We start from the raw sequence: 25,976 nt of genomic DNA, 5'->3' as shown, positions 1-25,976 counted from the left end.
CGCAAAGAATTCCTGAATTAGGCAATGCTTTGCATTAGCACAAAGCGTCAAGAAAGCAAAAGAATAATAGTGAAACGCTTTGACTCATCGTATGGTACCAGCCTTGACTACCAATAGCTACAGCTGATCATCGTCATCAGGATCCGGCTCGCCTCCGCCGTTGACGGCAGCGCCCCAACGACCTTGCTGCTGAGTCATCGACATGCTGACTTTTGTCTCATGCGCTCTCAGATTAGGAGGCGGCGTTTCGAGGACTTCTGGCTCCTCACCCTCCTCCTCTTCGTCACCCTCTTCATCCTCCTCAATCTCAGACATAGCGTGCGGATCTTCGTAGCCTTCAACACCCGGGATACCTTGATGGTCTTCGTCATCGCCCTCTTCGTCCTCCTCGTCATCAGATATCTCCACGTCCTCCGCCTCGCTGCCCAACTCGTCTTGCACAAGATTCCCAGTCTTTCTCTTCTTAGTGGGTCGTTCGGCCTCGTACTCATCGTCGTCCTCCGAGCCACTGGACCCGCTGCCATCGTCGTCGTCATCACTAGGCTCAAAATCCTCCTCTTCCTCGTCCTCTGCGTCTTGGAGCTCTGCTTCTGCCTTTTCAAGCTCTGTCCTGCCGTCGTCTTCGTCGTCTTCGTCATCTGGGCCGTTAGCAGCAGCGCCAGCGCCATTCATAGCTGTGCCTTTCTCCTTTTTGACAGTCTTCGCCCGTCTCCCCGCCGCCAAGCTCGCATCGTGCAGCCCATGTCGCTGAACGTACTCATTGATACCTGCATAGTCGGACTGGTCGAGCATGCTGAATTCGATCTCTTCCGGTTCCGGCAACTGCCCCGCTGCTTCAGCCTGGTCGATTTCAGCCTTCGAAGTCGGCGGCTTGCGATATGCAATGTTCAAATTGAAAGTCCTCTGTAGAACGCTGGTGTAGCTGACGCTCTCGATATCTTCGAGCCCCATGAAGAGGAGGGGCTTCTTGAAGCCCCAGAATATACCAGTCGAGAGGAAGAAGAGGAAGCCGTCTTTTGAGCCGCGGAAGGCTTTCACGTGGTAGGCTTTCTCGTTCTTGCGGTGAGCTTCGGGAGTTGCGCTGGCGAACTCTTTCTCGTCGGGGAGGGTCAGGCTTAGACCATAGGGTTGTAGAACAACGGAGAGGGCGTCTTCGAGGGTACTTGCACCGTCCGGAAAGGTGTATGTGCCGCCTTTTGGGGCCGTAGCTGGAACGGTGAAGAGGATTGGGTCTTCTATGGATTTGGGTGTGCCAGGGTGTGGTATGAAGATGTAGTTGTATTGTTTGGTGGCTTTCTCGGGCACGGGTGTTTTGAGGACCTGTGCGACCGCGTTGGGAGTGATCAAGTGCTCTGTCTGATCGGTTGCTGGATTGATGACTTCTATCATTATCATTGGCATTGGCATGTTTGGTGAGTTGATTTGTCTGATTCGGAAGTGCAGTTTTTTGCGTTGCGGGAGCGAGAAGGAGACGTCTCTCATCTCTAGCAAAGTGTCCACTTGTACGTCTGCGGTGTCAATCGGCACAGAGCCATTGTCGAGCTTTCTCTTCTTCGCTGCTGGTCCATCTGGGGTCTCCTCGATCTGGGCGCTTGAGGCGGGCTGCGCATATTTGAGGTGGAAGGCGGCGATGTCATTGAAAAGCTGCTTGTTCGAAGGAGTTTGTTCTGTTGTATAGTGTTAGTCTCCCATGTGCCGCTGTGCACCGGACGCCACATCTTACCGATTGCAAGAAGAATCTTCTGATAGAGGCCAACGTCCCGATCGAAGGCCTGGGCGATGAGACCCATCTTGGTGGTAGCGTGGATGATGATACGAAGACCTTGACCAACCGACAGCACAGCAGGGATTTGGCGGTATACTTTGGGTAGTTGCGACCTGACTTTTGGAGGGCGGCCACGGCTCAGGAGTTCTTACCAAAAAGTGAGGTGAAAGTTGTGCCTCCAAAATGACGTCGACGCGAAGGAACGCGTTCGCCGAAAAGAGAACTTGAACTGCAGTAGTATGTTGAAAGGAGCGGCAAGCACTAACGCAAGGCGCGAGTTCCGACGTACAAGCGTCTAAGGACAGTGTGGAAGTATGTTGATCTTTCGCAATTGTGATATGATCTACCCGCCAACGCCACGCTCGTACAGATCTATCTATTCGACCAAAGCACCACTCGCCTGGGTCTTCTTACGAATCCAGATGCAAATGTCTCCTAACACTCAGATACCGCTCAAATGCAAACAGCTTCAACTCCACACGCATGAACCCACACCAAGCGACCAACAGCCGGATCGCATTACCCGGGGGCCACAGCAATCCCCCTGCCTTACGCAAGATCTCTTTCTGTTCCTCCCACACTGTCCAGCTGGCGTACTTGGCCAGAATCATCATCGGCCGCATTGGCTCGGGACTGCCCAGACTTTCGTCAAGACTTCTGGTCAGATCGTTGGTTTTGAGGATGAGCAGGATGATTCGAGGAACGTTGCCCAGCAGTTGAACCAGCTGACGAAGCAGGTTCTCGCCGAACACTTCGTCAATGCCCTCCTTTTCTGTTTGATCTCGAGCTGTTGTCGCGACGCCGCCTTTCTTGAGCACGCGGTAGTCTCGGCCGGTGATGGCGGATGCGAAGAGTGGGAACTGCTCGTCTGTAATGCCGGCAAGTTCGTACGAGTACTTTCGCATACGGGCGTCGTCGCCGTCGATCACCGCTAGCCACAGCTTCGCGTAGTTCCGGCGTATACTGTCTGTAGGGTGTCGGTATAGGCCGTGGTCGTACAGAATGATGTCAAAGTTGTAGGGACGCCGTCGCCGTGGGTTGTGTCGGATCGCGATATTCCCACCATGGGGATCACAATGCAGTGGCGCCCCAGTCTGGAAAATCATGGTGTTGAAGATTCGTGCCAGCGTAGCACTCACTTCTGACCGCGAGATGGAGTGTTCGTTGAGGTACTCTTGATCGTCGATCCTGGCTCCTCTCACTGCGTCCATGACTAAGATCCGTTTGCTCGCAGAAATAACGCTTGGGATAATCAATGGAAATGTTGTCTTTTCGCTGAAGAAGCGCTTAGCTTCGATAGCATTTTTGCCTTCTTGCGAAAAGTCCAATTCTTGTGGTAAGGAGTACTCCATCTCGTTGCTAAGCCACTCCAGATCGTAGTCAGGAAAGGCTCTTTTCAACGTCTTGAACGTGAATCGAGTGAGGGAAAGATCGAGTGGCACCCACTCCTCCAGACTCGGGTGCTGCACCTTGACAGCCACCTGCTGCGAGCCCTCCCGCAAAGTTGCAGTATGAACCTGTGCCAGTGATGCAGCGCCGATGGGTTCTCGCGAAAACTCCAGAAAATCGTCCTCGATCCGCCGTCCAGTATCCTTCAGGAACATTTCCTCAATCGACTCGTACGACGACACAGGGCATTTGTCTTGCAAGGGGATGAACGTGTCAGTCCACTCATGTGGCAAGAGATATCCCATGGACGACAGGTGTTGTCCCAGCTTAATGAATATCGAGCCGTTCTTCTCGATCACCTCGAGCGTCCTGTCTGCACATCTCTTATGGCACGCCCTTAGCATTGCCGCCTCGGTGTCAGGATCGGTATGTTCTTGTTTGAGAGTTACCCGATAGCTGGACAGATTAACTACTGATGAGCCCCCCACAAATCAGACTTACTCGTTGATGCACACCATCAAAGTCGAGGCGACTCTCGAGGTTCGTTCTGTCGATCGCCAGGCATGCTTGATCTCGTCTTGGAAGAAGAGACCCCCTCCGAGAAGGGAGCCAGTGCCCGCAGCCGACCATAGTATCCGTCGCTGCTTCGGCCTTACAACACGAACGGGTCTAGGGCGACTACTGAATTGCCTTTTGCTGGCTTGTATTGTGCTCTGAGTGCATTGCCGGCATGTCCAAGCAGCACGCCAGCCGAGGCTTGGGGCGGAAGATATAGGTCGCATGAGCGAAGGAAACTCCTCGCTACCGGAGCATGGGAGCAGAGTCAGGCGGTGACGATCGCAGGTCGATTGAGCTGTCGCTAGCAAATTACGAGGCGAGTTGTACACGTTTGCACGAACAGAGGTAGCTATGGACGAGAGCGGTGCGTGTTAGTCGCGTAGAAAAGATATTGTCGATACCCGCATGACATCAGGTGTCGGTTGGCCAATCAAATCTCGCCTGCCTCATATACCTCGTGCTCCTACATGAGCCTCATCGCATTTCCACCACACCATTGTAGTTATTCGGGTCGGGTCTAGGATTTTGCATCAACAAATCGACGCAGTCACCACGGAAGTAAGAAGTGCGGATGTCAGTGAACAACTGCAAGATTCAGTGGACTTTTCGAGATAGCCCTCCTTCTGCAGTGCTCGCTGGTGACGAGCACATAATTCTAAAGGACCCCAGATTCGGCCACAAACAAGCCGGCAGCGAAGGCTTCCTGTCTTCGGTCTTACACTACGACCTGCCAAAGGCGCCTCTGCCCGCCACCTCTTCACTACCGCCAGCATGCCCCAGTCGAACGCTCCTTTGCCTGCTTGGACACCACCCAAATCCCACACAACCCCCAAATCTCAACTTCCACCTCCTCGGAAACGATCACGGTTCCTAGGCACATTCACGCCACGTACAGTCGCGGCCCCGCTAGCCGCCTTCACGATGGCCATAATCTTATACACCTACTCTGTCTCCTCGATCAACGCCGCCAAACGAAATGCCGCATTACATCGCGCCGCCGACGGTGGACAACTAGACATGCGAAGGGAGAGTCTGCGAAGGCATGGAATGCTTGAGAGGGTTGAGGGAACTCGAATGGGAGAGTTATACAGGGCCAGTGGAGGGCAGGTCAATGACAACGGATTGCAGGGAAGAGGCGATGGTAGTGGCAGCAACAGGACGGGTGTGGAAGAGGAGCTAGAGGGGTGGAAAGGGAGAGAGGGTGTTGAGAGGAGAATGAAGGGTCCGCCGCCTGGGTTGCCAGGGGCTGAAGCACAGGCGACGCTGCCGGGGACGAAGCACTGACCTTTGGTCAGCATGGCCGGTGAAGAGCACTCCGGTTGGTGTTTTTGGTTTTTGGAGGACAGAGCTCGGCTCTGGGGATTGTATGGAAAGCTTACACGACTGATTGTATCAGTCACTTGATTCTGCCAATATCGGTGTGTCAGGCTTGATTCTGGGGACTTGAGGTAACATTGCGCAATGACTCTATATGGAGGAGATGATCGAGGCCATGCCCTGTGAGCGTGACCATGAGTCTTGTAGCAGCAACCACCATGAAGTACTTTCGACACGGGGAAGGAGTCGATCACTCAGTCACGCCGGTTGACCAACCACATCTGGGCATATTTATGCAGGTGGTACATCACTCAGTCGACACTGGCCTCTGGACACGACTCTCGCGTTGAATTTTCGCCTACTCACCAGGCCTGAGTACACATGCAAGAGACATTGTTGCAGCCTACAGGTGCATCCTCCATGTAGTAAGACACACGGATATGCACAGAAGTCTGTACAGAAGTCCGGAACTGTGGCTTGGCTTTCTCGGCATTTCGATTGGCCTGGTGCCTGAAGAGTCCGAAGGATGTCCGATTCTAGCAAGTAGGCATATTCGCAGTGACTGCCATGGGCAGTAGCAGCGAGACAAGAGCACTGCATTTATGCATATTTCAAGAATATTATCTCCTCCGAAACCGGTCATCATGAGCAGATGTAGAACTGGTCGATCCAGGATCGCGGCGCGGACAATGAATCCAGCCATGCGGAAATGGAGACGACCATACAGTCGGGTTGAAAGCATTGACCTCGTGGCACTGCGCAACTGCTGATCTCCAAATCTTCTTGCAATGTCATCTCTGTGATGAGCCATGAACTCAGTCCTCATCAATCGAGATGATGGAAGGGCTGAAGAGGATCGGAGGTCTGCACACGGCTCAAGCCTGCAGGACCAAGAATCCCTTATGAATGCCAGTCCGAACGCTAATTCAAACGGGTGCTTTGAAGCGTCGTGGACGTTGTCTCTAGAGGGACTACAGACTCACAGTTTCGTGTCGATTATTGTGACCAACAGCCATGTACCTGCCGGATGCCAGACAGTGTATATGCGTTGCTCAGCTCACCACCGTCAACATCAAGACGACAGCCACGTACCGAAAAATGTAGGACGCGTACAATAAACTCAGCCGTCGGCCCGTCCTATTGGCGCCTGGACGCCTGGCCCAGAACCTTGGCCTAGGCCCCTGAATGTGGCTAATCTATCGACAATTTATAAAAAGAGCATGTGGGTGCTTGTCAATAATGAGCTATACTGTTTCAGTCCACGGACCGTACAGAAAAGGGTCATTGTCGTTGAGGTTGTTGTGACCTCTGTTTTCGTTGTAACAGTACACCAGTAGCATTGTCGGCAGACAACATCTTACACGCCAACAACAGCGACAATCGTCAGTCAGAATGCCCGGAGCTTCGCTACAAATCGGTATTGTCGGCGCAGGTGTAGCCGGGCTGTCGGCTGCCATAGCACTACGCAAAATCGGCCACGATGTAGAAGTGAGCAAAGACGAACATCTAAGCAGATCATTAGGTTGACTGTGCTTAGGTCTTCGAGAGGTCGCAGTTCAAAAATGAAGCAGGCGCAGCAGTGTCAATACCTCCCAATGGCGGACGCATCCTCAACCACTGGGGCTTCGACAGCGTGAAGGCCGGAGGAATCGACAACATCCAGGTCAGACGACCGAAAGGCGACACGCTTGAACCCATGGCGCCAACTCTCTCCTTCGCGGACGTCAAGGAGAAGTTCGGCACTCGCTGGCTGTTTTACCACCGTGTGGACATGCACCGGACGCTCCGGGAACTTGCTGAAGCAGAAGGCGCCATCATCCGGCTTGGTCACCAAGTGGTAGACGTAGACATCGAATCCGGAACGATCTCAATCAAAGACGGCCAGAAGTTCCAGAAGGATCTCGTCGTCGTCGCCGACGGCCAACACGATCAGATCAACGTCAAAGTCACCGGCGTAGAAGTCCCCATGCAGCGATCTGGCCAGACCGCATACCGCTGCCTGATCCCAATGGAGGACATCATGGCCGACGAAGAAACCAAAGGCCTCTTTGAAAATCAACCCCCCGGGTTCTGGGCTCCCGCTCTACCAGCAAAGGGCGTCATGGTCGTCACCTACCCCTGCCGCGACAACAAGATCCTCAACGTCCTCGCCGTCTGCCGATCCCTAGCCACCCACGGCACCAGCGAGCAAGAAGTTATCAAGGACTGGAACTACCCCGCAACCCACGAGGACCTCGAAAGAGTCCTAGACGGCTTCCACCCACACGTGAAAAAAGCCTTCCTCAAGGCCCCCGAAGTCAAAGTGTACACCCAAATGAAGCGCCAACCCCTCAAGAAAATGACACGCGGCAAGACCGTCCTGATCGGCGACGCCTGCCACCCCATGCTCCTAACCCACGCCCAGGGCGTCTCGTCCTCAATCGAAGACGCCGCCGCACTGGAGCTCTTCCTCGACAACCTCCCCGCTTCATCAGGCGTCGACTCCGCCCCCTCCGCACTCCTCCTCCAACGCCTCCAACAATTCGAGAAATTCCGCCTCGGCCGCGTCTCCGCCACACAGATTCTCACCGAGCCCGTCATCCCGGGCCCGCAAGCAATGGAGAACTACAAGAAACAGGAAGGCGTGATCCGGCAGTACTACGACGGGCCCCTCCCTCCCACCGGTTCTGTCCCGCACAGCCCGGGCATCTGCCAGTTCTTCTTCGGCTACGATGTTCGTAAGGAGGCCGAGAAGTTCCTTGCGGAGCACCCTTTGAGCAATGGCACAGAGAAGGCGGCGTCGGAGACAGAACCTGCACCAACGTCAGTCGCCTCTTCCACCCCAGTAGTTGCTCTACTTGCTCCAGTCATCACCCCAGTTCCAATCGATCCCTCAATTTCCGCGCGCAACAGCTCCTCTGCGCCAACACAAGTACTAACCAAACCACAGCAGCCAGCTCAACAAACTCAATCTGACGTCCTAGACGCCTCCCGAGCCGTACAAGAAGCTCATGCCGCTGTTGTCAAGGCCCAAACTGCCCTCACACAGATGCAGCAGACTCTCGCTACCGCGCAGAAAGCCCTCGAACTCGCCACCAAAAACCTTCAGTCCGCCAACAGCACGCAAAGCTCGACCCCGCCGTCGCTGCCGCCGAAGCCTCAACAACGATATTCGACTCACCAGAACTTCTCCCTGCCCACGCCACCTTCGCCAGAACGCATGAAGACACCAGCCCAACCTCAACCCCAGATGCAGTCTCAGAAGCAAATCTCCAGTACCAACAACCGTCCAGCCAAGCCGAAGAAACTCAAGTCCTTCGAGAACCTGAAAAGCAAATTCGCCGGCGTCTTCAGCGGCGGCTCGCTCGTTACTGTGAAGGAGGTCAAGTCTGATCGCGACCAAGAGAACGATGGTGCCGTGCATGATGGAAAGAAGGCAGACGCTGGCACCACAGCGACGGCGACTGGAGTGTGGCCGCTGCTTAGGCGCATTAGACGTTGATCCGCGATGGGGAGATTGGTTCTGGTTTCTATTCAGCTTCTCTGCGACGCTTGCTTACTGTGGGAAGGGAGCTTTATTCATATAAGCACGGGTTGGGGGCGGTTTGAATCAACGTGGAGGAATTCTTCTAACATGGGCTTTATTGGTCGTGGAACGGGCACACTGGTTGGAATCTACGTGCCAGTGAATGGAGCTTCTTGCACAGCTAGCTAGACTTGATGAATGATTGATTGAATGGGCCGACTGCTTCCAATGGCTTGCGCCGCGCATTTCTGCTATTATGAATCTCGCTTACGAAGTCAGTGATTGACTGATATCAATCACCAGCAAATACTTTTCAATTTTGCTTTCCCCTTCAGAAGATTTGCCGCTCGAAAGACCCTTCCAGCATCTCATCGTTTTCCTTCTTCTCGCGACAAAATGCCTATGCGGCTCCTCATCTTTCCCGAAAAAGTATCTGACTTGACCATAGCCAAAGTCGACATTCTGGGTGCTTTTGCTGCATAAATCATATCACCGCCACCCACAAAGTGATTCTGCGAAAGGACAGGAATGGACTGTAAACGCCGTATGCCTGCCGCCTGCTTGAAGTTGAGAAATGACAATCCGAATGAATGATGAAGAGGGAATGGTAGAGTTGCAGAAGTTGTGGTGTTCGAGTGGAGGAACGTCGATCTCGGATGATGCTAGTACGGGAGTCGATGGTGAATCTCCTGAGATCTCATGCACGGGATCCAGAGGGGTGTAAAGGTACGGTTGATGCCTTTCCAGAAATCCGCCTAAGGATGGCCTGGCGGCATTCCCCCAAGCCACTTACTTCCGCCTTCGTCAGTCTGATTAGCTTGGTATGCACGACGCATCTCCTCTCGCCGCCTCTTCTCCTCTTCCGACCTCTCCGCTGGAGGTTGTGGTGTACGTCCCGGCGACGAAGCACCGGATCGATCCTGCTGCCCATTGGGGATGTTGCCATTTACGGGCGCCAATGCCTGCGTCGATGCAGGATCACTGTCGTTCTCCGACTGTGCTTCGACATCGCCCTCGGTTGCGTTCCATACACCTCTCGCCAGGCTGCTCTGGCTGAAGTTGACTTTCTTGTGTCCGTACTTCTGTCCGGGAGCTCGTTGGCCGCGACTGCTGCCTGGTCTGCTGCTGTTCCGACTCGCCGCTGTTCTCCTACTGGCGCCGGCGTGCATGTCCGACTCGTCCTCGCTGACACTGGCACTTTCAGCTTCGGCTTCTTCGATTTTCCGCCGCGCCTGGTTATGGAGCTGCTCTGCCTCTTCCTTCGCCTTCTGAGCTCTACTCTGCTTGCGCCACATGCTAGCGTAGCGACCGCCGGGAGTGGCGAGGAGCTCATCGTGGGTGCCCCGTTCGACGACACTGCCGTTGTGCAGAACAAGGATCTGGTCGGCGTTGATAATGGTGGACAACCGATGGGCAATAATGAGCATGGTTCTGCCTTCCGCTAGCTGAGCGAAGCTTTCTTGAATCTTTTCTTCGGTATCAGTGTCGAGTGCAGCGGTGGCTTCGTCGAGTAATGTGATTCTCGGATTCTTGAGGAAGGTGCGAGCGATAGCTACTCGTTGACGCTCGCCTCCGGAAAGCCGCACACCGCGCTCGCCAACCTTCGTGGCGTAGCCGTCGGGAAATGCCATGATGCGGTCGTGAATCGAGGCTGCCTTGCAGGCTTTGAAGATTTCCTCATCTGTTGCGTCCTGATTCGCGTATTTGAGGTTGTACATGAGGGACTCGTTGAACATATTGCAATCCTGAGGCACGACGCCAATGTGTCTGCGGAGACTGTCAATGGTCACATCCTCAACATTAAGACCGTCCACAGAAAGACTTCCTGAACTCGGATTGTAGTAGCGGTAGAGAAGGCGCATGACCGTTGATTTGCCTCCGCCGGACTCGCCAACAAGGGCGGTCGTTGTGCCTGCTGGGCAGTGAAAGGATAGGTTCGCCACCGCGTCGCGCCTGCCGTCATAGGAGAACGTGACCTTATCGAACGACAACTCTCCCTTGCACTTCTCCATCGGTGTAGCCGTGGCCTTGTCCGTGACAATCGGCTGTTCTTTGAAGAGCTCCAGCATGCGCTCTGCGTTGATGAGGTTGTTCTGGACAGTCCGATAGTATGAGCCGAAGTAGTTCAGCGGCTGTTGCAGCTGTGACATGTAGGTGATGAGCAAGACAAATCGACCAACGGTCTGGCTGCCTTCCGCCACTTGGTATGCTTCAATGAAGCAGGCAATCAGTAACGCAAACAGGAATAGTGCTCCCTGGATGGTGTTCATAAACGATAATGTAAGTTGCACATAGTACTCGCAGCCTTGCATCTCTTTTATCGACACCCTGTAACGCTCGAACTCGTAAGCCTCAGCATTGAAGTACTTCACCGTATCCCACGAGTGAAGCGAGTCGTTCTTTACTGCTTCCATTTCTCGGTCCTTGGCGACATATTCTCTTCGCAGCTTGACCCGCCACGAGGCAAGTCGGATGGTAACGTAGATGTAAGCGACAGTAGTGATAGCAACGACGAGGCCCAAATAGATGTCAAATGTGAGAGTGAGGTAGACGATAGCGACGACCAGATCGAAGATCATTGGTCCAACACTGAAGGTGACGAGTTCCAGAAAGCTATTGATGGAAGTGCCTTTGTTGAGGGCCGATATGAGCTCGCCGGTGCGCTTGCCCGTATGAAACTCCGCAGAGAGGCCGTGAACGTGTTCGAAAGCTGTAGTCGAAATGGCTCGGTAGGAGTACTGTTCGACAGGTATCCACATGATGGTCCTCGCCGCAGAAAGGATGCCCTGACCACCTTGTAACCACCTGAAAACGACGTAGAGGGCGATGTAAAGCCAAGGAGCACGTACGCCTTGTCCATCCTCGCCGGAGAGTGCGTCGGTGATGCGCTCTGTCATAATTGGTACGAATACATTGATGACGCGCTGAGATATCATGATCAGAAAACATCCTGCAGCAAGTGCTTGGAGTTTGAGAGACTTCTTAGGCCACAGATATGGTAACAGCGTTGCAAAGCCACGTAGATACTGGTACCAGGTCACCGTGGGAGGGTCGGCTGACTTTGCCCATCCAGCTTGGTGTTCCTTAGATTCCTGAGCCTGGGGTGTGCCGTAGGCGTTGCCGTTAGTGTGCGTGTGAGCCGAGTCACTGCCGCCATTCAGGAGTGGCGCAGTCTCGGAAGATGAGCCGTCGCTATCGCCTGTCTTATTCGACGTTAAGCTGAAGATGATGTAGAGAATTGACATGCCAAGCAGTCCACCAATACGAATGAATCCAACAATGACCTCGATCGCTTCCCATGGCGTTATCTTGTCACGCAGCGGCCCTCCCCGTTGATCTCCTACAGTCGGCTCGTGGTGGGGAACGCTGTAGATCTTCAGGCTGCTTCCGAGAATCAACAGCTCCAGCGGTAAGGAAATCAGCCACACCAACAGAAAAACAATCGTTGGCGACGGCTTTGTCTCGTGGAGACTGATCAGCACTATCGACCAGACGAAAAAGGATCCAACCACGTAGATGATGGATGCCTCGCCAGGCCACCACCGTTTCTCTCGCTCCGCCAGGCATTGGAGTAGTATGAAGACGCCATTCGCGACAAAGGTGGAGACTACCACGGTCTGAAGCAGCTTGAACGATATCTTTGCCGCCGATGAGAAATCCTTGACAGCCGCTGCTTGCTTGACCTGGTTGGCAGACTTCCGTCGTTGAGGCAATGGTCGTCCTCCTGGTCCTTTCATAGAATGAATCTGCACATTGCTACTGTCGTCGGGTGCATTGACAATGCCGTACGTCACGAATCCGGCAATGAACAGCACCAAGAGAATTGCTGGATAAAGTTTCCTCGACCAGTTCATTATTCGATAGCTAGTGTCCATAGCTATGTCCATCGGCAGCGGCGAGCTGCCACCCATCTCGACGATGATGATAACGAGTGACTGTCGAGACCCTCCTTAGCAATCGAACATGAAGTCAAGACTATTTCAAAATATTGACCAGGGTCTCGCAGATGCGGCGAGTGCTAAGTCAGCTGACTGTGGCGGGCAGCTCGCAGATCGGATTGGGGTATTTTGGTCTGGGCCGAAAGACTCAGACGTCGTGGACTCGATCGGGGGTGGTTCGGTAAGGTGGAGGCTCAAGTCCAGCTATTCGGGAGGTGATAAGTTGTTGATGATAACGACCGTGACTTTAGTTTGCTTGCAAAGAATAAAATGTACAATGTTCAAACATGGTTTTGACAAAGCAAAACGTGACGACAACCTTCGGATGCCTAGTAGTGACACCTCTTGTGTCGCAGAGGAGGCAAACCGTGGCGATGGCAAGACCCCGAAAGAGGAGGAGTCGACTCGAGGCCAGCTGAAAGCGGGAGGCGAAGTCGTTGACAAGCACTGAGATTGAGTCTTGTGATGCACTTGAGTTCGAGACAGACTTCGCGTGGAGCAGGTGATGGTCCTCAGAGAAATCTGCTAGTAGTACCCAGGCCTCGGTTATGGATATGGCCGGCCGTATTGATGATAGCAATAGTACAATTGGCAACGAGAGATGATAGTGATCGAGTAGGTGGTTACTGTCTTGCAATTTCGACTGGTGAGGTGGATTTGATATAGGGCAGGAGCGACTCGAGGGCTGCTGCTTGATGTACCGTCTTCTGTGGGACACGGCTTCGGTCTGACAGCGTGGTACTCGGACATCTACTGCATGATATGTTGACAGCAGTAATGAAGAAGGTTCAACAGTATTTCAGCAGCAAACACAGCATCGCAGCATGAGTATCCTACATCACAACTATTCGTATGTCATTAGTCGCCTCTGTCATCGGCTTATAAGCGAAGGATGGTAGCGTCCATTCAGCGAACTTCCAGAAAGCCCTTCACGAGGACTGCACCTCTAACGGCCTGACACTTGTCGTGCATACTCGATGCTGAGACCCAACCTTCACCGCCTTGTGTGGATGATGTCGATATCATCGCCAGTAATGCCAGGCGAGACTAGCCTTTCAATATATGCCCGGCAGTGACTTAGGTACATGTGTGGGTTCTTGGGTGCATCGACACTGTGCCAATAGAGGGAGGTTCAGGTGCCTTGTCGCCTAATTGGGGCGAGGTCTTTGGTGGCGCTTGTCCGGAGCATGGCCCCCATGCGAGCCTATAGGCCCACGCACCCCCACAAGCAGACATCCCTCCAAGGATTTATGTGATGCTGCTTGCTTCTCTGCATCCGCGAAGCTCTCCCGAGTGATCTAAAGTCTGCAGCTTGCATCGAGTGCAGCAAACACGTTGAGCTGCTCCCACGCAAGTCTCCGCGTGCCAATCGTCTATCGATCGCCTCGCGAGCGAGCTCTCGGCAACGCAGTAAGCAGAGTACGAGTTGCGTCAACGCTTCATCACGAGTCTGACGGATCGCGATGCTCACGACCGATACAGTCAGAGCATCGGCGGTAGAAGCATGGAATGTTCGGTAGACGACATTCTATGTAGGGGCCAATGTCGGCCTCTCCTACAGCACCTCAACTAGACCACCCTCCTCCACCACCGCCATTGCCGCCGTCTCGCTTGAGTCAATTGCAACGCTTCATCGCACCACTCAGCGGCCTCGCAAAGCCTGCGCGCAGTGCCACCGACCACCTTTCCGACCGCCCTCTGCCGCCGACCAGGCCGGTCGCGCGTCCAAGCCATGGCTCAGAAGTCGCAAGATCTACGGTCCAACACCGGACAGGCATACCCATCGCCGCCATCGACATAAACAGAGGCAAGACACATGCAGTACTAGCCGGCAAGGACATCCTGAAGACGGTGCGTGTGGCGGACGGGAAGGCTAGCGAGGACATCAACCTGCGCGCATCGATTCTGTCATTCCACTCGAGATATGCCTCGACAGATGGAGACTCGGCAAAGCGCAGACGCGACTACCTGCCCGCAAGAGATGTGAAGTGGTCTACTGGCAGCCTTTTTCCGAATATCATAGCAACAGCCGCGGCCAATGGTCGAATCGCTCTCTACGATGTGGATGCTGCAGGGTCACGGCTCGAGCTTGCTTGGATGCACGAGCACACTGCACAAGTCAATAAGATAGACATAGACCCCTTCGCTGGTCGTCTATTGCTATCTGCGAGTCAGGATCAAACTGTCAAACTGTGGGACATTCGGGATCCTCGAGCAGGCAAGGCGAAATCGCGATTTGACGTCCGGAATGGGGTTCGTCACGTCTGTTGGTCGCCCAAAGATGGCAATGACTTCGATTTTGCTGTATGCGCTGACGGAGGGCTCGTCCAGAACTGGGACATCAGGAGCCATCTAGCCCCGAAAGTCAGCATACATGCTCATGACAAGGGCTGCTACTCGTTAGACTGGCATCCTGACGGTCGACATGTCGTCACCGGCGGCTTTGACAAGTATGTCAAGACCTGGGATTTTAAGAGCAACAATCGTCGACAAAAGCCGGCATTTCAATTCCGAGTCTCGCAAGCTGTTCGAAGTGTAAACTGGCGACCTGCGAGCGAGTTGTACTACAAAGGCACGTGGCAGACCACCCACATTGCCACGACATACCATCACGACGACCCTAGAGTTCATGTTTGGGACTTGACGCGCCCTCACTTGCCGTGGCTCGAACTGTGCACGACAAATCGCCCACCTACAGATCTTCTCTGGGCCTCAGCCGATCATGTTTGGACTGCTGGTGAGGAAGGAGTTTTCACTCAATTCGATATCAACGCGCTGCCGAAGGTCAGCGAAAGTGTTTCACCGTCGACCTTGCTGTGGGTCCCTGGTGGAGAAAGTGCAATGTTCATGGAAGAAAGAGCTCCCATCCCTGTTCGTTTCCAGTCAGAGATGTTCTCTGGGCCGTCGAAGGAGAACCCGCGCGGTCAAAGTGAGAAGGAGAGGACGCCGCAAGAGGATGAAGAGGAATCTTTCTCCCGCATGTCGTTCGCGTCGTCTATGCGCTCACGACAGAATCGCGAGCTGTCTTTCCGCTCTGACACATCTAGAACAAACTCGCCGCCGGAGAAGCGCCCTGTTCAACAACTGGACAAGACCGTGCACGCTGGGCGGATATTGCATCAGAACACTCAGATTGGGGCTATCGGACGTGTTCCGAGTGCGTCGGAGAACAAAGACGTTGCGTCGTTCCTAGCCAACAACTACGCGCCTATTGCGACTGAGGATGAGCGACGAGCTTCACCTGATCTAATTCTGTCGCGACTGCGCGACGCCTTCATGAACAACGCAGAGGTTTCTGATGATGCAGCGTTGTATCGTCAGGCTCAGTCGTGGAGAATGCTGGCTGCAGTCATCGTGCCAGAGCTTGAAGCTTGGGCTAAAAGCAACCAAGAGTCGCGCAAGCTCGAGATCGCACGACGACAGTCTTTACAGAAGGCAGGGCGTCCTACAACAACCGAAAATTCTCCGGCTTTCACCAAGGTGATTGCCGCGGACCGCAACACAAAGGTCGATCCTAAGGAGAACAAGATCATCAGTAACCTCTTCAAGGGCTTGAAAGAGCCAGGACGGACGGAGCACGATAGCTCCTCAAACGTTACAACACCCTTAGCTCGACCAGTCAATGATTCCCCTCGGCACACTCCACGTCAACATCGAAGCAAAGGTTCATCCTCGTCACTCAACCTCGTCGATGATCTACCGGTTCTGCCACCGTCTCTGCTCAACTCACACGCTACAGCTGCTGCGGCATCGAAAGCTCTACACAATAGCAATCGTCTTGATTCCGTGGATGACTCATTTTCGCCAATGTCCTCGCCAGAGCAGCCTCGTGCAAAGCAAGTGAAGTCGCCTGATCTCAACAGTGGCTTGTTATCTCCCAGACAGACGCTGAAGCCAGGGGAAGCTGTGCCTCGGGCGTCGCCGTATCTGCAAGCGCAGAAGCAGGAGCAGAAGCGAAATGCTCTTCGTGATTACCGAGTTCAAGCCCGCCCCATATTCTCGCTCGATACCAAGGCTCCGGATCCAGACTACTCGAAGAACTCACAGCATGACTCGGCTGAGAGCTTTCCGATGTTCTCAGCGTCGACTGGCAGCTCTCAGAAGGCGCATTTGATGGGTCAATCGACCGAATCGAAGGTTGAGCCGGATTCGGTGCAGCGACAAAGTAGCTGGCTATCACGCGAGGACAGCTCTGAATCGCCCTCCGTTGCTGGGAAGTCAAGCGGCCCAGCTGCGCAAAGAATGCTACGAGACTTTTCAATGGGATCCGATGCGCCACAATTCAACATGGACGAAACTCCTGAGCTGAAGGCTGACGAGTTTGAAGTCCCCAATGCTTCACAAGAGCACTCAGCGTCACTGCCTTATTCGGAAGTGGCTGCGATCTCTGTTTCTCCCGACATGTCACATTTCGTTCGCTCTCAATCGCCAAGGAAACCTAAGATACATGTCGTTAACCCAGCGCTGCAGCCCGTGGCAGCAAGTGCCAAAGCTGTGTCGTCCTCAGTCCGTGATCTGTCCGACGAAGAGCTGAAACAAGACGGACTCATCTTTGAAGACTTCCGACCTATCGACATGGCTTCCTACCGACCGAGCACACCTTTTGCCTGGTCAGCGTTTCCGCTCCTCTGCCACATGATCGCATACGACGTGGACTCAGGAGTTGCTTGCGGTCAGCTCGCGACGCACCTAATCCTCCACATGGCGCCGTACTTCTTCGGACCAAGCAGTGCAAATGCCATCACTCCTTATCCCAAGTCCCTTGCCGAGCGGCTCATGCTGCCGAAATATGCTCAAAGATGCATAGAAGCGATTCTGCGCAAACACCTGACGTTTTTGAAGCAGATCAAGCAGACTGTTGCTTACGCTGCCCTGCGAAGCACATGTGTCGATCTGGGCTACGACAAGAACTTGTTCTCCAGCGAGCCGAAACCTGCGGAGCGATCAGTCGACAAAGACTCGAGCATTGTTCCTGTTGCGTGCTCGAACTGCGGTACTGAGATAACAGCAGGTCGTAGAGTCTGCGATGCATGCCGGAACACACAGGCACCATGTCCACTATGTTCACGTAGCAAGCCGCCCGAGACGTCGTTGGACGCCGCCACAACAACTCCAACATCCACCCATCGATCTACCTGGCTCACCTGCCAATCCTGCGGACACACGGCCCACCATAGCTGCATGACCCAATGGCTTCTCCGCCCCTCCACCCACGGTATCTGCCCAACACCCGGCTGCACCTGCGACTGCGGTCCAGGAATTATACGCGACAAACGCATCGACCGACAACATCGCGCCTTCGAGGAACAACAACTCATCCACGGCTCAAGCACAGTTGCATCAGCCAAGAGGGACTCCCTCAAGGCAAGCCAGTCGCCCGCCGTGGACCGCGCAAGAGCGGTGATGAGGGCGGCGAGTCGGGATAGCGGGAGGGAGGTGCAGAGCGGTGATGAGAAAGTCAGTGCTGGCGGAGCGGGCCGAAGATCGAGTGCAAGAGTCAGCGGTGGCGGGACGGGCAGTGGGAGCACAACAAGTGCGTTTGGGATGTCGTCGCGGAAGAGTGTACGATTGATGGCACCTGGGGAGGAGGAGGCGTTAAGGTTAGGACACGCAACGAATTCGGGATGATTGGTTGCCCATAATGGCAATTCAGCGAGTGAGTCAATACAATGGCTCTTCCCTTCTAGACAGTGCACTCGGTCTCGAGAGGCCCAAAAGAATCTTGTCTACGGTTTCCAGTACTTCCCCACAATCTCCCTCCGATCCTCACAAACCCCATCGTGACTCTCCAAGCAAGCGAAATGGCCCCCGTCATTCCGCTCACGATAGAAGACCAGGTTCCCCGTCCTTTCCACGGCTCTCTTACTCGAGGGTTCCGTGTCCCAGTAAAAGCTTGTGTAGCCGAATGGGGCCTTGATGCGGTTCTGGGGCTTCATTGCGAATTCTGAAAAGTTCTCGTGGCGCACGTTCTCGTAGTAGGGCAGCGATGAGGTCATGACGCAGTTGCTGAAATAGTAGATCGAGGCAGTGGTGAGGATGTGTGTGCGCCAGGAGTCGGAGTCTTGGTTTTGGGGGGCTGCGGCTTCGTTGTACTACGTGAAAGAAGCAGTTTAGCTGAGAACCAAGTGCGATCTCGACGGAAATTCGTGGTTTCAGCAGTTTGAGGACATCGGCAAATGGGAACATTGTACGCACCTTCTCACCCAGCCACACCATAATTGCAACCGGGTTATCCTGACACATCCACCCGATAGTATGTGGCCTGGTCCGCATCATGATCGCATACCCCATGTGGTTCTCGAGCCAGTCGTCAACACGACCTGCGACTTCCTTCTCGCGGTCGGTGAGCTCGACGCCTTCTGGCAGCGGCGCCGGCGCGAAGTTGAAGTGGACAACTTTGCAGGAGTCGCTGTAGTTTGCGCCGAGTTCGCGGCCGATCCAATGTGCCCAATCTCCGCCTTGGAACACAAAGTCTTTGTATCCCAACCGCTGCATCAAGGTATGGAACACCCTCGCCGTCTGCTGCAAAGTCCAGCCTTTGGGTGGACCGCTCGACCACCCGAATCCCGGCAGACTCGGAACCACACAATGAAAGCTCGACTTCCCATCCGCACCACTCGACAACGGATTGATTACCTGGCTAAACTCATAGAAGCTTCCCGGCCAACCATGGCACATCAACAACGGAATCGCGTCAGCCTTGTTCGACTTCTGGTGGATGAAGTGGATAGTCAGACCCTCGATCTCGGTGGTGAAGTGCGGCGAGCCTCGATGATCCCAACGTAGTACGTAGTTGATAGCACATTGAGGCGACTACTGAGGGTTGCGCACTATTCAGACTTGCCGACGTACCGTCGCTCGCGTGTTGATATCCAAGCTAAGTACCATGAATTTTCGACATGTGAGCTGCCCGGAGTATATGAGGTGCAGACAACGAATCCTAGTCGTGGCGGCTCGTCAGCCAAGGTGTATCCGATAACTCCGTCCCAAGACGCACTGCAGCTTTGCACCGTGTTGGGAGTCTCGACTGACTCTAGAAGTGTGTGCGGCGCATTGCCGTCAAATACACTTATAGCATATCCGGAGGGCCATGTCCTGGACGCGGTGGAGGCTCTGGTGAATGACCACGCCATCCTGAGCCTCCGCCTCCATCTCCCCAGCCACTCGCCTTGTACGAATGATGGGAAACTTTCACCTTGCTATTGCCTTCCGCCAAATCTGGATCATGACGGCCTTGCAACCATTTATACGCGGCCGATACCATTCTTTGTGGTCGCTTCTGTTCTCGCGGAACCTGCTCTTCTTCGCAAGTAATTCCAACTTTCCAGAAAGGATAGGGGCACACAGCAACATCAGTTGTGCGCACTGCCCGCACTCGTATCACAACCATCCGATTGCTTTCCGTATCATGAAAGCGAATCTCCTGTGCGAATGGTATGCGATTCTCTTTGATCAGTCGCAAGATGTCGGCGGTCGTGATATCCCACATTGCCGCACGAGACTCAATCATATCTACGGACTGGCGATGTGAAGACTTCCTGCTGACCAAGGAGAGAGTCAGATCTTCTTCCTCGAAGCCGGACCAGCCCAGCGCAACAAGGCAGCATTCGAAGGTCTCTGCTGCCCGATCTCCTTTTGTCTCATGGTACGGGCGTATCACCAATCTCAGCAAAGCACGATCGTAATCATCGTGGTTTGCGCTGAGCTCCACTGGAGTAAAAAAGACCTTGTCCTGAAAATCGAAGGTACTTCCAGGGAAAGCTCGGCTAAGGTTGACCCAGGGAGAATGCTCGATCTGCAGGACAGACTGTCTGGTATGTGCAATCGCGAATGCCGAGTCAGGTAGCATGCCGAAGGGAGTCTGCTCCGCAGGCACTTCGGTGAGCAAGTATTTCTCGGCTTCGGTTGCTTGGAAGTTCTCCGTTTCGTCCAGTAACGTCTCTGGATCTTCGCGGACAAAGGTATCCCTACCACACTTTCGCAGTCGAACGGCTGTCATTCGCCGCAGACGGAATCCCTCGTAGCTCAGTGGAAGCACGTACCTCATGCTGCTCAAGTCAGTCGAATACTGAGTCACCACAAGATCATTGGCCTTGATTCCCATGTTTGTCACTGTGTATTCTTGAGCTCGATAGAGATCTCGCGCCGTCAGGGATCGAGCACAGCTGAATGCTGCAGGTGATGGTGCGAGAACTCCGCAGTAAACTGACTTAGTGAGTGCATGTCCAAAGCCATGGTCGCTTCTCGGCAGCTTCCAGTAAAAGATTGACGCATCTGAACTTGAGGCAACAATTTCTAGTTGCAACCTCTTGAAGGCCTTTTCTTCTTCGCCGTACACGAGTGCCAGATTGACGTTGAATATGCCGAGCAAACAGTATGCGATGTCTTCAATCCTGGTTGTTTCGCGACCGGATGCCCACGACATTCTTGCACCAATGGGTACGCGTTTGAGAGGCAGCTGACGAGTGAGTACCTTTGCGTCGATGGAGGTGATGCGTGATATGGTAGCTCTGAGTTCATACTTAGAACCTCGCAGATTCCATGCTTTATCGTAGAACAACACCTTTTCAGGGGCAAGAAGTTCCTGCAGGCACCAACCTCTTTTCCACCAACGACAAGTTGACAAGGTGTCTGCCAGATCGCCAGTCTCAACCAGATCCGACAACCACGCATAGCAGACCACAGCTCTCTCATACCACTTGTACATGCTGTTGATCGCCTCGCTCAACTCCGTGCTGCTGCTTCGATCAATGCAGCACGAATCGATCCATGCGTACTCGATGCCCGCGGCCTCTGCCAGACGGCAGGTCCAGACAACCTTATCCCATGCTGTGAGCTCCTCTGGGTTGGGTGCTGTTATGTCCGCATAGGTCACTTCGCGGTCTCTCCACGTATGGGACAAGATTGCATAAGGCGGAATCCTCTTTCCGGCGAAGTGATCAGGCTCCAGACGCCGGTTTGTCGTGTTGAGCAGTCGCATGGCATGGCTCGAGCCAGAAAACCTTTGGAAGCACTGCGCGTCCAGTAGAGCCGCGATGGCGGCGGCTGTTTGGTGGCTGCGATCCTATCGAACATATGGAAGAGTTGCCTCATGACTGCAGCGCCATCATCGCTTGAATGGCGACAGGCTTGGCACATCTCGTATCCTTAGCATAGGTTGTGGCTGCGCAGAGTATTCAAGCTGCAGTGTGACCACGCTGCTGAATCGACTCCAGCCTGGTGAGATACGGGCGGCTAGCCTCACTGGTGGTGATCGCGTTGATAACGGTCGTGTTAAGTCTGGCTTCCGCGTCATCTAGGGTCCAGCAGCGGCTCGCCAATCTCTGTGTCCCTGTCGGCAGGATCGTTACATGACCATAGTAGCGGATGGACGTTAGCGCGATAATAGACGAACGCACGCCAATACACTACGGCTACCAGGAGATAAAGGATCAAAAGAATCGGATATCCGATCCACCCTATGGGTATGCAGGCGTCCTGAGGATGATCCATGGGCACGGTAGTTGATCAGGTGGAACAAATGAGATGATGACAAGCGAAATGAAGCCGTTGATTGATGATAGTGTGACGGCGGTGACCACGAAGGTGGAAGGAATAATCGAAGGACAGATTTATGGGCGGCCTTCCATGGGGAAAATCAAGTTGAAAGTGCTCATGACACGGTGTCGTTATATTCAAACTTTGCAGATTCAAGCATCGGCTTAGGAGCGAAATCCTTCGGGTAGGCCTTACACTTTGTGATTGTCGTTTGAGGCTTGAGAGAGGGCAGTTCGTTGGCCGCACGGTAGACGAAGTAATTGCATAGAACTACTTCGATTTGCTGCTGTTCGGTGGTCTACCAAAATTGGAAACTTGATGATGGTTCCATGTCGATGTGCCGATAATTGTATCTGCCTTGGCCTTGGGTAGCCATATATATATGATCAATCGCATGCCATAGTCCCGTTCAACCTCACCATCCGTCCGTCCTCTCCTTCAGTACCACCTCCACGACACCCTTTCGCCTCATGTCCCCGTTCCATCCATCAGCCAGCAATCGCAGCTACTTGACCTTCGGGTCAACATTGTTCGCGCCCTGTCGCATCTTCTCCGCGATCTTCTCTCTGCCATCGTGCATGTAGTTGAGCGTCTTCTTGTACTGGCGGTCTTGCGCGCCGATGCCCATCTGCATGACGGCAACGGTTGTGATACCGACTACACCGGCTGCGCCGGCTAGGTAGCGTGCTTGAACCATTTTGGACTGGATGGCGTTTGCTTGGGATGATAGTTCGGTAGTTGCGTGAGTGGATTCGGAGTGGTGGGCAGACGGTCTGAAATATGTGGTAGATGGTCGTCAGACGACGAGTTCGCGATACGTGAGATGAGTTGAGAGTCGTTCGCGATGAGTACGAGTAGCACAGGTGAGGTTTGTGGTAGCGGTGAGAGCACGAAGTGAGGTGTGAACGTGAAGTCAAGTGACTGCGTAAGCGGGTCTTGTCACCTGCCTGAAACGCGTCGGAGTGAGGGGTTCTTCTCGACCTCGCCAACAACAATGCGAATGCTTTGATTGATGCTTTCGAACGAAGACGTCCACAGGAAGAGAAGATGGTGACACCGGAGCTTGGTTTCTCGTATCAACCGGAATGCAACGCAGTCTAACCTCGGAAGAACGCGTGCCGTCTCTCCCTTTGCTTTGCAACTCTGCTGACCTTGCTTCTGAGTGTTGGAGGGGCTGCTCTGTGAGTGGGCGCCTGGGGAAAGTGGCGCTGCCTTAATTTCTCCAACGTGCCTTCCCCCACGGGGGCGGAGCTGGAATCGTCGAGTGCCTTTTACCCGAAGGCTTGACCCTTGTCATCCGGCTTCGTCCAGGTCAATTGATGCGGCGACTTAGGTGTGCACTAGTGCTACAGCATGACCGCGTTCGCTTCCTAAAGTCACAGCTACATGGGGTGTGAGATCACACCGTACGTCTTGCAACAGGTGCCTTAATGCCTCATGTGTTGTACAAGAAAGGTGCCATTAATCATACACGGCTATCTAGCAAAAGATGAACAGTCACTGTCGTGAACGCTTGTTCCTTTCCTTGGATTCGCTCTCGCTCGTGCTAGCATCGTCGGCCTCGTCCCTTGACCGCTTTCGTCTAGCACTGCCCTTCACGTTCTTCTCCGTTCCCTCTTCTTCAAGGCAGTCTGAGCAGAAATGCTCGTCCGGTACCTTCTTCGAGGGGTAATAGCATTCGATGTGTTGCCAGGTGTCGCATTTCTCGCAGTAGACAGTACGTCCGTCATCTTCAGCGGAGCTGCATGTGCATTTGATGGTGTAGTCCTCCTCTTCTACAAGGTGTGTGCTCGAGGCATCGCCGTTTAGCGAAGGCGATTGTTGCTCTCGAGGGGCGGTGGAGCGGTCCTCATCCTCATCCTCCGCCTTCCCTGGCCCATCAAGACCAGCCTCCGGATCACAAGTCATCTCATCCGGCTCCAACAACCCATTGACGATCCTGTCAACGCCCATATTATCCCCCTCCACTGTTTCATTCAACTCCGGATCAACCCAGCCCTCAGTATAGCTCCCACCAAAGTCAATCACCCACAATTCGTTCTTCTTGTCCACCAAGAAGTTATCTGCCTTCGCATCACCCCAAACAATGCCATTCTCATGCAACAGGTCAATGATCCTCTGGGACTCCTTAGCCCATCTTTTGCGCTTCGACTCGTCGACTTCGCTGTCCAAGAGCTTCGTAAGTGGAATGGGATCGTCGATGGCGGTGAGCAGGAAGCCCATCATCTCGACGTGCGAGTTGCCGTGGCTAACGAGAGCGTGGATTCGTGGGACGTTGAATTGGGAGGAGAGACCTTTGCTATGGATCTTGTGCAGTAGGTCGATCTCGCGCTTGGTAGCTTGCGGTTGGGTGGTGTCGACTTGTTTGAAGAAATAGTTCTGCTTGTCGCCGTCTTTGATCGCGGCCGAGACGAGGCTGGGGTGCACTGGTGGCGGATCTTCCGATTCGGCAAGCACTGTAATGGAGGACGGATGCACCCAGGGTATCGGCAGTGAGCGCAGAGCCTTCGGAAGCGCTACATGTGGTTGGAGATCGTCGACCTTCTTTCGAAGCTCCTCGCTCTCTTCCAGCTGTACTGGGTTCAGACTCTTCCCGTCTTCCGCGGGTTCGACCTCGTAGTAATGAATTGGCGTCTCGTACCACTGCTGTAAATTTTTCTGCAAATCCTGCGAATCTGCTTCCTCTGTGTCATCGCTATCGTGTTGTTGAGGGACTTCGCTTGCGAAGTGTTGCAATATCCAATTTTGCAGCTTGAGTGCTGGGTTGCGTTCGGCTAATACCTTGTCTGAGATCTTCTTATCGTGAGTGTGTCCGTCATCATTGCTAACATCGACGCCACTGTCACGATCTGTGCTGCGGTTGCTTGTCCTTTCACCATCATTATTATCGTCCCCGCCCTCTTCAGCTTTGTCGTGCTCTCGAACCGCTGTTAACCATGCTCGGTACTCCGCAAGCAAATCGTCGTTAGCTTCGCCTTTCCCCTTCAATCTATCTGGGTCAACGATGACATGGAAGCACTCATCGTTGATGCGGGCTGTGAATGCGCAGCCATCGTCATCGTCGTAGAAGAAATCAAGAATATGAGTCTTGGGAGGCTGGGGATCTTTGGATCTGGTGGAGGCAGGCATGTTTGCTGAGGTTGTGTATCTTTGGATGCTCAGACGTTGTCCAACACACGGGGCATATGCAAGCACTATACACGCCTCGCGGTTCACGGCTCGTGTCCAACGGGAATGAACTTACCTGCATGATTGCAGCCCCTGCCGCGTTCACACGACAGTCAATGATCACATCACTCCATGTGCAGTAAAGCGTAAAGGACACCAGGGTCACCACATGTGGAATGGCTTGCCGGGGATAAGTATCGAGTGCCTGAATATGCAGGTACAAGCGTTAATGGCTTCGTCGAGCAGTGGTTTGGAACACTGGACAAGATACTGAGTTAGGTATGGTCGAGCATGTCAATCGTGGTAAGATCGAGCTAAGATCTATGAATCGGCGTGATCCATGCACGGGTGGAGACTGTCTGGCATCGACGCGGCTGATCGAAGAAGTAAGATTGAACAACTTCGGATGTCGTGGTCGCTGGATCATGCTTCCGCTCGGTGCCGTTCGACATCATCACTTCTGTTATTTACGGTTCGTCGAAAAGGGCTGCCGCTGCCGCAATAATTGTGATGTGCGGTAGTCGTGCTCTGCTTGCGAGGTCAGGCAAATTAGATGGTCTGATGGTGTACGTCATGACTTCGCACGCCTCAGGAGGCCGGAGGACGGGACCGAAACGCGCCTTTGGAGAGAAGCTGGAGGAGGTGAGTTCACTCGATGGATCGCCAGTCGCTGCTCTCCATCAAGATCGGGCAGGTACCTTGCATGAGCTTTGGCGAGTCCTTCAACGGTGAGTCTGTTCGAGATGCTAAGTAGGGTGAAATCTGCGTCAATTGCACTGCTCGTCAGCCGCTGATAGAT

General features: G+C 53.8%; 9 protein-coding genes across 9 annotated transcripts; 3 read left to right on the top strand and 6 right to left on the bottom strand.

The window, feature by feature from the left end:
* Nucleotides 1-117: 117 nt before the first annotated feature.
* On the bottom strand, nucleotides 118-1,790 carry AB675_3656 (Histone chaperone; the record flags this gene model as incomplete). The annotated part of the gene is made up of 2 exons (XM_018143726.1): nucleotides 118-1,667; nucleotides 1,724-1,790. 2 exons carry the CDS (start codon nucleotides 1,788-1,790, stop codon nucleotides 118-120), a joined length of 1,617 nt encoding a protein of 538 aa, XP_017997017.1.
* A 385-nt stretch (nucleotides 1,791-2,175) lies between these two features.
* On the bottom strand, nucleotides 2,176-3,558 carry AB675_3655 (ABC1 family protein MCP2; the record flags this gene model as incomplete). The annotated part of the gene is made up of 1 exon (XM_018143725.1): nucleotides 2,176-3,558. One exon carries the CDS (start codon nucleotides 3,556-3,558, stop codon nucleotides 2,176-2,178), a length of 1,383 nt encoding a protein of 460 aa, XP_017997036.1.
* A 925-nt stretch (nucleotides 3,559-4,483) lies between these two features.
* On the top strand, nucleotides 4,484-4,996 carry AB675_3654 (uncharacterized protein; the record flags this gene model as incomplete). Its single annotated transcript, XM_018143724.1, has 1 exon — nucleotides 4,484-4,996. The coding sequence occupies one exon, from the start codon at nucleotides 4,484-4,486 to the stop codon at nucleotides 4,994-4,996; it is 513 nt and encodes a 170-aa protein (XP_017996981.1).
* Nucleotides 4,997-6,421: 1,425 nt separating this feature from the next.
* On the top strand, nucleotides 6,422-8,510 carry AB675_3653 (3-hydroxybenzoate 6-hydroxylase 1; the record flags this gene model as incomplete). The annotated part of the gene is made up of 2 exons (XM_018143723.1): nucleotides 6,422-6,517; nucleotides 6,567-8,510. 2 exons carry the CDS (start codon nucleotides 6,422-6,424, stop codon nucleotides 8,508-8,510), a joined length of 2,040 nt encoding a protein of 679 aa, XP_017996999.1.
* Nucleotides 8,511-9,289: 779 nt separating this feature from the next.
* On the bottom strand, nucleotides 9,290-12,445 carry AB675_3652 (Heavy metal tolerance protein; the record flags this gene model as incomplete). Its single annotated transcript, XM_018143722.1, has 1 exon — nucleotides 9,290-12,445. One exon carries the CDS (start codon nucleotides 12,443-12,445, stop codon nucleotides 9,290-9,292), a length of 3,156 nt encoding a protein of 1,051 aa, XP_017997093.1.
* Nucleotides 12,446-14,014: 1,569 nt separating this feature from the next.
* Nucleotides 14,015-18,100, top strand: AB675_3651 (putative WD repeat-containing protein; the record flags this gene model as incomplete). The annotated part of the gene is made up of 1 exon (XM_018143721.1): nucleotides 14,015-18,100. One exon carries the CDS (start codon nucleotides 14,015-14,017, stop codon nucleotides 18,098-18,100), a length of 4,086 nt encoding a protein of 1,361 aa, XP_017997112.1.
* A 98-nt stretch (nucleotides 18,101-18,198) lies between these two features.
* Nucleotides 18,199-19,360, bottom strand: AB675_3650 (putative epoxide hydrolase; the record flags this gene model as incomplete). The annotated part of the gene is made up of 3 exons (XM_018143720.1): nucleotides 18,199-18,564; nucleotides 18,668-19,285; nucleotides 19,325-19,360. 3 exons carry the CDS (start codon nucleotides 19,358-19,360, stop codon nucleotides 18,199-18,201), a joined length of 1,020 nt encoding a protein of 339 aa, XP_017997058.1.
* A 181-nt stretch (nucleotides 19,361-19,541) lies between these two features.
* On the bottom strand, nucleotides 19,542-21,452 carry AB675_3649 (Vegetative incompatibility protein HET-E-1; the record flags this gene model as incomplete). Its single annotated transcript, XM_018143718.1, has 1 exon — nucleotides 19,542-21,452. The coding sequence occupies one exon, from the start codon at nucleotides 21,450-21,452 to the stop codon at nucleotides 19,542-19,544; it is 1,911 nt and encodes a 636-aa protein (XP_017996985.1).
* Nucleotides 21,453-22,514: 1,062 nt separating this feature from the next.
* Nucleotides 22,515-25,138, bottom strand: AB675_3648 (uncharacterized protein; the record flags this gene model as incomplete). Its single annotated transcript, XM_018143717.1, has 2 exons — nucleotides 22,515-22,782; nucleotides 23,511-25,138. 2 exons carry the CDS (start codon nucleotides 25,136-25,138, stop codon nucleotides 22,515-22,517), a joined length of 1,896 nt encoding a protein of 631 aa, XP_017997039.1.
* Nucleotides 25,139-25,976: the final 838 nt, after the last annotated feature.

Source organism: Cyphellophora attinorum (assembly GCF_001299255.1).
Source record: "Cyphellophora attinorum strain CBS 131958 chromosome Unknown Contig26, whole genome shotgun sequence".
Lineage (NCBI taxonomy): Eukaryota > Fungi > Ascomycota > Eurotiomycetes > Chaetothyriales > Cyphellophoraceae > Cyphellophora > Cyphellophora attinorum.
This window is presented reverse-complemented; position numbering and strand designations above follow the sequence as displayed.